This window comes from Branchiostoma floridae, chromosome 17, assembly GCF_000003815.2.
Source record: "Branchiostoma floridae strain S238N-H82 chromosome 17, Bfl_VNyyK, whole genome shotgun sequence".
In the NCBI taxonomy this organism is placed as follows: domain Eukaryota; kingdom Metazoa; phylum Chordata; class Leptocardii; order Amphioxiformes; family Branchiostomatidae; genus Branchiostoma; species Branchiostoma floridae.
Window position 1 is genome coordinate 14,003,661 of NC_049995.1, and position 10,214 is coordinate 14,013,874.

A 10,214-nucleotide genomic window follows, 5' to 3' on the forward strand; every position below is an offset into this window, starting at 1 on the left:
CGTGGGTATCATTGAGAACATATCAGAATCAATGTTACTTATCCGTTGCCATGGAGACGAATTATCAAAAGGGAACAGAAAGAACTAAGTCATCCCAAACCAATTATGTTGTTTCATTAACTCGACTCAAAAAGTGGTGTCTGTCCTTTTCCCATCCGATTTGCCCTAAAGGTAAATTCCGTTGCCATAGCGACGCTGTATCGAATGTCTTTGGGTCAAACTTTTAGGGGTTACTTAGGGTCGTTATGATAGATAAGGCCATATGTTTGTTGTGCTTGGCAAAAACAGTGGGAGGGTCGCACCATACACTGAACCTGTATATAATGTACTTAAAAACAAGTGAAAAAAAGATATGTCACTGCCACAATCACTAGAAAATTGTTTGTTGCTTTTTTTTGTATTAGCTGTCCCTGGATCGGTTGAAACTTGATTATTTTTGCAGGGCAACCACTCATCATTAAACGTCGCCTGTACTAGTCTCCAAGCAGACGTGTTAGCTGGATGAAGAAAGAGTGTGGCAAAATTGGGACAAATAAGCTGCCATGCGATCTTGGTCAGTCTTTTGCAGTCTATCCAGCTATCCACCGGCAGGTCAGTTCACCCCTACGCCCCTATTGGGCTTGTATTCCTTCGGTGGCCAAAGTTCCTTATTACTATTAGGCCAGGAGTCTGCTAGAGACTAGCCAGTAGAGTGAATAACATTAATTGCACATAGTATCTGCTAACGCTCTTTGGCTAATAACAGGTCAAAAATGAATGAATTAATGGTTTATTGACATGTGATACTTCGCAGCCAGGATCTGAATGACGTACATGTGTACGCGGTACAATGTAAGCATGACAAAAAAGGAGAAAAAATACTACAAATGAGCATACATTTTGGAACATTGTTATGAAAGTACGCTTTATAAAATCAAACGTTATATAGAAACGACAATTGATTAAAAGAGGTCTAATGCTACTTCACCTTTATCTTGAGGTAACCTATATCCGTTGCTTAAAAAAAACAGTGTATTGGGATAATAAGTCGCAATACATGTATAGTGAAAATATTGCAGTTTAAAACCACCGCCGGTCTCTCCCTGAATACCGTGTTTTTATAACAGATATAGGTTATCTCAGGAATAAAGGTGAACTAGCGTTAACAGGAGGCTTGAAATGATGAGGATACAATTTCCGTTTTTCACATAGTGTCTGCTAGCGCTCTTTGGCTAATAACAGGTTGAAAAGGGGTCTTACAGCAGGCTCAGAATGATGAGGATAGAATTTCCGTTTTTCAAGAATGCTTGACCCACTCTATATCGACCTGCCTCCGGCTGAAATTCTGTCCGCTTGACTTGCCGCTAATAATTGGCTGGCGGGAAAGCCCACTTCTGCGTGAAACGCGAGAAAAAGTCGTCTGCAGTTGGACGCCCCCTCATGACGTCACAGGTCAGCTCTCTCATAGGTAACACCACAGCGGAGAGACCGGTTAAAGCGAACAGGGGTTGCGCTTTAACCCATCCTATTGTTTATTATTTTCACCCCACTTTCTCTCCATTTTCGTTCCAAGCTGGCACACTTTGGATAAGAATCGTCGAATTGAATCGGTTTCGGGAACGGAAAATTTTCGCGGCGGCTTGGAACGTGTGCTACATGGCATAACCGGCGGCGGCAGTCAAAATAATAGGTGTGCGGTTTTCATACGTGTCACTATAGGGAAGACTGCCTGAATACAGCACTGACGGTGATCATATGCTATCGGCTGCAAGTATACGGCGTTTACAGCTGTGAATGGGAAAAGGATTTGCCCTCGAAGCGGTTCTACAAGAAAGGACTGCACCTTGCATTCGGAGACACATCTAATCCAGGTAAGACCTAGAACCGTGTAAGGCTTATTTTCTCGAGCTCTCTCCTATGCATTTGAGACGCCGCAAAACGGCACAGGCGTCGTGAAACCTGCAATTGTTGCGTTTTATTAAAACGTGACAGGTGATTTGGGAGGTGGGCTCACCGCAGATGTGTCAACTTGCATGTTCTAATACAGCAGGTGAAATCATTGTGAGGGAAATATCACTACAATATGATTTGCTACCACACCATTTATGAGAAGATTGATGTATTCTATACATAACATAAGGAACCTTAGGGGCTCTTTTGCCTTTGCATCATAGACGGGACGTACAGTATATCTCTCCGTGGTTTTAAGATGAGGTCTGTTCCATGTGAATGACTGTTCTGGTTGGATGTTCCCATTATTTTTTTTTACCCATTGACGCCCGGGTGCACAAAGCCACGTTTAAAGAGCATGACGTAATCATCACAACCGGATTTGCAAAAACGACCGGCGGGCGATACCATTGGAAAACATCAGGGGGTGGTGGGTTATGCATACAGTCATCACGGGGGTGGTAACCAAACGTTACTAACATCATAGAAATTTACCTCTAGCAGAATACCAACTTTTGGATTTATTATGTTGAATATTTATCCGGGTCCCTTCAAATGACAATCGTTCCCAAAACTTGAGGGGGTGCCTTTTCGAAGTCCTTTATTCTGCTTTTAAAATAATTTACTATTATTGAATTACCATTGTCATTTGTATGTCACGAGTATGTTACGGTATTGATCTTAGTAGTAGGTTGTGCGAAGAATGGTCATTTTGTATTGTATATCAGATCTTATTATACAGTACTTGATATGCCATCAAAAAGCACGTGATTAACCCCCTAAAAATCCTACTCGTAGAGCCTAATCTTTATTTATGAGACATGTTCGGATTGAAAGAAGGATGTAGAAAGAGATGGTATCTGACTGAACTGATGATTGCCCTGGCTTCTAAGCACCGACGACTGCTAAAAGACGGGTCACACGAGCATTAAATATTTAAGTTAAGACATTAGAGTGTAGAGATTATAGATCCCACAGCCTTTAAGTTACAGGTACAGGTACCACCGTTAATCAATTTTGACAGGAAAGCGCTGTTCGTAAGATTTTAAATCCTACTTATGCGCGAACAAGGAAACAGTAACAGCAGATCTAGACTCTACCAGGTCCACTTATCGCTGGAAAAGAGAAGTTGGCCAAATAGATAGCACATCAGCCGGCTACAAAAACTACAAGTTACGACATCCCCTTGTCGCCAACTGCAGTTTTATACATACATAGGGGTATCGCAAAATGTAGTTTTGGGCCGGCTTTTTGTGTGCTATCTGTGTATTTGGCCAACTTTTCGCAGTGACATATGGAGCCTGATAGAGGCTATAACCTTATAGAAAAAAACGTTTGTCGGGGATGGTAGTTTGCCGTGGAAGGGAGTTTTACCCCACCAACAAAAATGTTTCCATGGCAAACTTCCTTCCACGGCAAACTCCCTTTCCCGGCATAAGACGCGAAGGCACAAGTCAAAAACAATCCCCAACTCCATTGAGCTGAAGTGATGATCAATGCGTACAGAGGTCAGCGCCACCATTTCCTTTGTGCTTTTAAGTAATTATATTTGGTCCGATGCCATGGAGTCCCGCCAAGTTCCCTTCCATCACTTTGTTTTGTCGCCCTGTTTTCAACGCTAGACATTGCCGTGGGCTAATCACTAAGCCAGCTGGTCCTGTCTAGCTTTAAATGCAGGCTCACTCTAGCCTCAATCGGGCCTTCCTACGGGGGTTCGGGATCGTAGAATTCGGCACAAAAAAATCGGGAAATTGGCCATGGGAGTCAGTCCACACTTATGTTTCCTAGCCTCCACTAGGCCTTCCAACGGGTCCAACGGGGGTACAGGGGTCGTAGTATTCGGTAAAAAAATCGGAAAATTGGCCAGGGGAGTTAGTCTACCCTTCAGGAGGGTCTGCATGGGGGGTCCTGACAACGCTTTACGCTAAATTCAGGACGGTCGACTACGTTTTACGTTAAATTCCGAAGGCTGGCAACGCTTTACGCTAAATTCAGAAAGGCCGGCAGCGGTTTACGCTAAATTTCGAAAGACTGGCAACACTCGGCAAGGGCGGGGGCATGCTCCGCCGGGGAGATTTTTAAATTTTGACTCTCTGAAACACCATTTCCTGCATTTTGAGGGGAAATTTTCGCTGGTAGACAAAGCAAAGTTAAATGGCATATCTAATCAAAGATTCCCAGGGGTTCAGTGTAAGCCACCCAACAGATATTTTACCATGTCAAGCGCCGAAGGGGCGAGGCGTCGCAAGGGTAGTCTGGGGAAATTGTGAAATCCTGACACCCTGAAACGCGATTTCCTACGTTTTTCTGGCTATTATATAAAGCTGAGTTAAATGACATTTCTATCAGCAAAAAGGGTGTTTGAGTTTGACACGTCACATCCCCCAACATCATTTTCAGAATTTCAAGCACCGAAGGCGCGAAGCGGCGCAAGGGAGGACCTTGAAAATTTTGAAACCTTGACCCTCTAGAATGATATTTCCTGCATTTTATTTGATGGGCAAATTTTGCTGGCAGACTAAGCTAATTAATAACTTCAATGACATTCCTATTAGCAAAAAGGTTTTCGAGGGCGAGGCCACCGATACAATTTTTACTATGTCGATGACCGAATAGTCGCAAGGGAGGTCCGGCAAAATTTTGAAATCTTGATCCTTTGAAACGCAATTTCCTTTGTTTTGAGGGCTAAAATTTACTGGTAGACTACGCTTCGATTTACGAAATTTGGGAGGCCAGACTACGATTTACGGGTAATTTTTAGGCTAGATTACGTTTTACGTAAAATTTTTGGGCTAGATTACGCTTTACGTGAAATGCACTGGCTACGCTTTACGGTAAATTTTCCATCCTCACTACGATTTACGTGAAATAAAATAGCCTCCCTACGAATAACGGGAAATTAAAAGGCATGCCTACGCCCTACGGAAAAGAGCATGCAGACCCTCCTTCAGGGGTTCATGATTCCTCTCCGGAACCAGCTCCTTTGGTTGCCCAACCCCCCTGACAAATTATTCTCCCGAAAATAGCCAGCGTTGTCTGTCTGGTAGAGAACAAAGAGTCAACTGGTCCGAAGCTTCAAATGCAGGATCAAGCGCAGACGCATTAATTATGTTGATTTTTTTTTCTACCAGATGGAGCACGTCAAAAATTAGATTTGCATGACTGATGACTTAATAATTGGGATTTGATCCATGATCTTAACGCATGATTTAAAAGACGACAAAACACACACTGAAAAGTACAAAATACACACTAAAAGTACAGAACACACTTTTTAAAATCAAGGAAATCTGTTTGAGGTATACTTAGTCTAGTAGAAATTTGGGTCGCCCTATGGTTGGTGGGCATTTAAAAAACGTACTGTTTTCTGGCCTGGCCGCTGATGGCTGCGGTTTTACATATTAGCCCCATTCCGAGAACTTTACATAATCAGCATAGATTCACAATAGCCTATATAAGTACCACCAGTGTGACCACCTGCACTTTTTGGTGGTTGTCCCTTTTCCCAATTGACACAAAGATAAAGAATCATTTCTATAGTGACCACCTGTCCACAGAGACCGGATTTTATCAGTTCACTGACCGGTCTTCTTAGGTAGTTTAGTCCGTACAAAAAGGCCCAATGTGTAGCCTGCTTTCAAGGCTAAAGTATGACTTGAAGAGGGCTTGGGTCATCATAAAAAGTGGGTGAAGGTCAGTTAACAATTTCCTATAGGCTCCGCCCGGGCATTAGAATTACTAGCATATTGAACATATTGGATTGAAGACCTTTCATTGCACCCTATCCCAGAGGGCCAAATCCAGGTCATCTCTATGTTTTAATGATTGACAATAATTGCATCGCCATAATTCAGCGAGGCTGTTCGATCTAGTCGTTGCTAGGCAACCTGAACCCGTTGCTTGGCAACCGTAATCAGTCTCCTGCTGTTCAAGCTGTCGTCTGTCTCTTGCTCGGGCGAACAGGCAGGGTCAAAGGGCGGGTCGATAATTTCGTAAATTGATTTCCCGGGAGTTTAGCACGATTACCGGAGAGCTGTTCAGAAGGTGTTTAACACCCTATGCAGCACGTACCGTGGCCGATAGCAACAATGGACAACACACCTATTTTTTTCTGATCAACACACCTTTTTTTCTGATCGACACACCTCCTGTATTTTTTTATCAGCACACCCATTGTTCCTGATCAACACACCTATTTTCTGCGCAACACACTTACTTATTTTGCGCTGCACACTTACTTTTATCCGTGTTATTATAGGTGTGTTGCACAGAACACTGAGGTGTGTTGACCCAAGGGGTCAAGGTTGACCAGAAAAATTGTTGCCTTTTGTTGCTGTCGGCCACAGTAGGCACGGCATTTTGCTGAATTATCCGGCTATCGGATCAAAGGGTTGGTTATTGATCGATCGATTGATTGATTGATTGATTGATTCATGTATTGATTGGCAGAAAATATGACCCTGGAAGTGACGCACCTCCTGACGGCGACAGGAGGGTTCCTGGGATGTTGACGATTGTTTTTTTTTTGTATATTTGTTTGTTTGCCAGTAACGATGACCCCGGAACTGTCCCACCTCCTAATCGCAACTGGAGGTTTTCTCAGGATGTTGATGACTGATTGTTTGTTTGTTTGTTTGTTTGTTTGTTTGTTTACAGTAACCATGACTCTGGAGGCAACACACCTCCTGGCCGCTGCGAGCGGGTTCCTCGGCATGCTGATGATCTACAAGTTCATCAGTCCTCGGGTTGATGATTTATTGATTGATTGTTTGTTTGTTTTTGTGTTTGTTTGTTTGTTTGTTCTACAGTAACCATGACCCTGGAAGCAACACACCTCCTGGCCGCTGCGAGCGGGTTCCTCGGCATGCTGATGATCTACAAGTTCATCAGTCCCCGGGTGGTGCCGCTCTGGTTCCCGGCATACCATGCGCTGCCCTGGGAGAAGCAGATACAGGTCAACGAGATGTACGGAACTTTCTTATTTTGTATCTTTAAAAAACTCCATGGTATTGTATTGTTTTCTTTTTTTTATGTCGATAGTGATGAAAATTAAGGAAATTAGCTACAGGTCAACGAGATGTAAGGAGGGGTTTTGGATTGTTGTTTTTTTGTTAATGATGATGGAAATGGAGAAGTGACTTTAATTTAGTATTGACGACAAGTGGATTATCGCTACAGCTAAAGAGTAAAGAAAAGATTAGCTAGCTAGTCAATGCAGCCAATCTTCATGTAATCAAGATGTAATCAATATGATCATAGATACAAGAGATATTTAGAGCTTTTGCAGATTTCATGAAAATGGCTATTTTGCCATTTTTGTACTGATCATGCAACCCGGTTCCTCATTTGCGTGTTTGGTATCTATTTATGTTCCATCTGCCATGAATAACTATTGTGTTACATTTATTGAAGACTTTGCCCAGTTATGAAAATGATGGAATTACAGAATTTCCTATCATATATTTTTGAGTGTTTCTGTAGGCCACAGATAGTGTATGGTGGGCGAGATTACATGTAAACATTCATAGATAAAAAATGACCGTTGTCATGGCAACCGGTGACACCAGTTGACCCCAAATGTACCTTTTTTGTATGATTATATAAAGGCATCACACTTTTGGGAAAGGTCGATGTTTTGACTTTGACCACTTTTTTTCTACAGACAGCGTCTTAATGTCACCCATGATGCATTGCAATACCAGGGTGATTGATAAAACGCCCGCCGGGGTGTAATTCTTAAAATACTTATAACTCCTGATTGAATTGGCGGATTTTCTTGATTTAAAGTCCAAAATGCGGGGAATAATGTGGCTAATCAATATAATTTATCATAAAAGACCCCATAGGTAGTCCAAAAAAATGCCTGATGTTGGAAAGTAAACAATGCATTTTCTACACAGAAATTACCCCCAAAATTGGAGTTTAAAGACTCATAACTTCCTAAAAATGCAGAATATTTACAAAATATTGCTTATTTCGTGTTTCCCAAGGCATGTTTTATCTATAAACCAATTTTCACAGAAAATTGTTGATGTTTGATAATTTGTCCTGGCCTTTTGTACTTAGCCCCCCAAAGCGATGTTCATTCCAATGACGTCATTTGGTCACGTGATTACAATAAGAAAGCTGTACATAAAAGCTTGCTATTTTACATAAGAATAAACTTTGGTTAATGCAGATTAAAAAAATCCATAGTAGCTCTGGTCCCTCTCGGTGGTACAAAAAATCGTCCTGGCCCATGGACTAAACGGGTTAACTAGATATCGTTGTATTTTATCTTAGTATTGAAGATACAAGTCATTGAGATGAAAGTACATTTTTGTCATGGTTACGGCGAAAAAAATTTCAACGGCTTTACTGTTTATATACAAAAATCTAAAAGAATAAAAGCTGAGATAAAAAAATGCATAAGATTCAAGGTACTTAACGGGCTACTGTCGCGCCGCGTGCCTACGATGCTGGTGTATGTGTGTATAGATACGCCGAAGGGCGGTTATACCGGCTATACGGATACAGATACTTTGTTGTTGGTATGTTTTGTGTTTTATTTGCTTTCTACTGCACCACATATTTCGGGTGAGCATTCTGTAGCTAGAAGTCTGGAAATCATCATTCAATACTAATGATCCACCTTTACATGTTGCTGCAATGGGTTTTTTTTCCAGCTTCATGGCGGGAAGTCACTCCGTGGTCGTCTGCATCTCCTCCTGGGTGGCGTACTTCACTGTGGAGGAGCTCAAGCCTACTACACTATGGTCGGTAGATGGTGATGATGATAACTTTATACCTGATGATGATAACATTATACCTGATGATGATAAATTTATACCTCCTGATGATGATAACTTTTCACCTGATGATGATAACTTTCTACCTGAAGACGATAAATTTAAACCTGATGATGATTAATTTATAACTTATGATGGTAAGTTTATACCTGCTGATGATAACTTTTTGCCTGATGATGAAAACTTTATACCTGATGATGAAATCTTTATACCTGATGATGATAACAAAATACCTGATGATGATCACTTTCTACCTGATGATGATAACATTATAACTGATGATGATAATTTTATACCTGATGATGATAACTTTATACCGAATAATGACAACTTTCTACCTGATGATGATAACTTTCTACCTGATGATGATAACTTTATACCTGATGATGATAAATTTATAACTGATGATGGTAAGTTTATACCTGATAATGATAGCTTAAAGTTTATATCTGATGATGATAACTTTATACCTGATGATGATAACTTTATACCGAATAATGACAACTTTCTACCTGATGATGATAACTTTCTACCTGATGATGATAACTTTATACCTGATGATGATAAATTTATAACTGATGATGGTAAGTTTATACCTGATGATGATAGCTTAAAGTTTATATCTGATGATGATAACTTTCTACCTGATGATGATAATTTTCTGCCTGATGATGATAACTCTATACCTGATGATGATAACATTATACCTGATGATGATAACCTTATAGCTATTATAGAAAATATATCATTGGCTACATACAGTCCGATTGAGTTTTTCATGAATACATAAAGGTTCAAACAAGCATCTCTATGACCTGATATACTTCTCCTGCCAACTCAGGTATGACTGTGCGTTAACCAGACACACCAGCGCCTTTTTCTGGGGGTACAGTATCGCAGGTAAGATTTTATACCTGGTTGATTGATTGATTTCTTGGTTAATTGATTGAATGATTTATTGATTGTATTTCTTAACACATTGCTAATTGAGTGCTATTGGTCACATCTACAAATAAATCATTACATTGAAAGAAGTGCCAAAATGTTACCTTAGCAAAGAGACAACAGACCATCCTACTACGGACATATAAAAGTAGATTAAATATGTACAAGTTTGCCTGTACGTTTCTCTAAAATGTTATTTACTTGTTTGTTTATTTGTTTGTTTGTCTCAGACCTGTTGTTGATGATCTGCCACCCACATTTCGGAGACGTGTATTTCCTGATGCACCACGTGGTGTCTCTCATCGCCGGGTACCTGGGAATGGTGAGTAGAAGCCTCTACCAGGCTCGGCGCAACCCTGGTCAAACAGTAGCAATCGGACAAAAAGAGGGAATAGCAGCCTCCATAGCAGGCTCTCGGGGGCTTTTTTGTGCTCATGATACACTTTTGTTGGCCATTTCTTTTTGTACTGGGTCGCTGAATGCTGGTGTCGCTGATTACTGGCCCCGTCTGGGTAAGGTCGCGTAATACTACTCTCCAAGCAGAGGTCGAAT

General features: G+C 41.1%; 1 protein-coding gene across 2 annotated transcripts in view; it reads left to right on the plus strand.

Annotated features, from left to right (window-relative positions):
• Positions 1-1,419: 1,419 nt before the first annotated feature.
• Positions 1,420-10,214, plus strand: part of LOC118404193 (TLC domain-containing protein 4-like) — a 14,655-nt gene continuing 5,860 nt past the window's right edge. The window contains exons 1-5 of one of the 2 annotated variants that reach the window (XM_035803218.1): positions 1,420-1,850; positions 6,738-6,894; positions 8,595-8,684; positions 9,559-9,617; positions 9,893-9,984. In XM_035803218.1, the coding sequence (XP_035659111.1) occupies positions 6,743-6,894; positions 8,595-8,684; positions 9,559-9,617; positions 9,893-9,984 (393 nt within the window). In that variant the 5' untranslated portion in view covers positions 1,420-1,850; positions 6,738-6,742. The remainder of the gene's footprint in view (positions 1,851-6,737; positions 6,895-8,594; positions 8,685-9,558; positions 9,618-9,892; positions 9,985-10,214) is intronic. The other variant, XM_035803217.1, reaches the window with a different exon arrangement.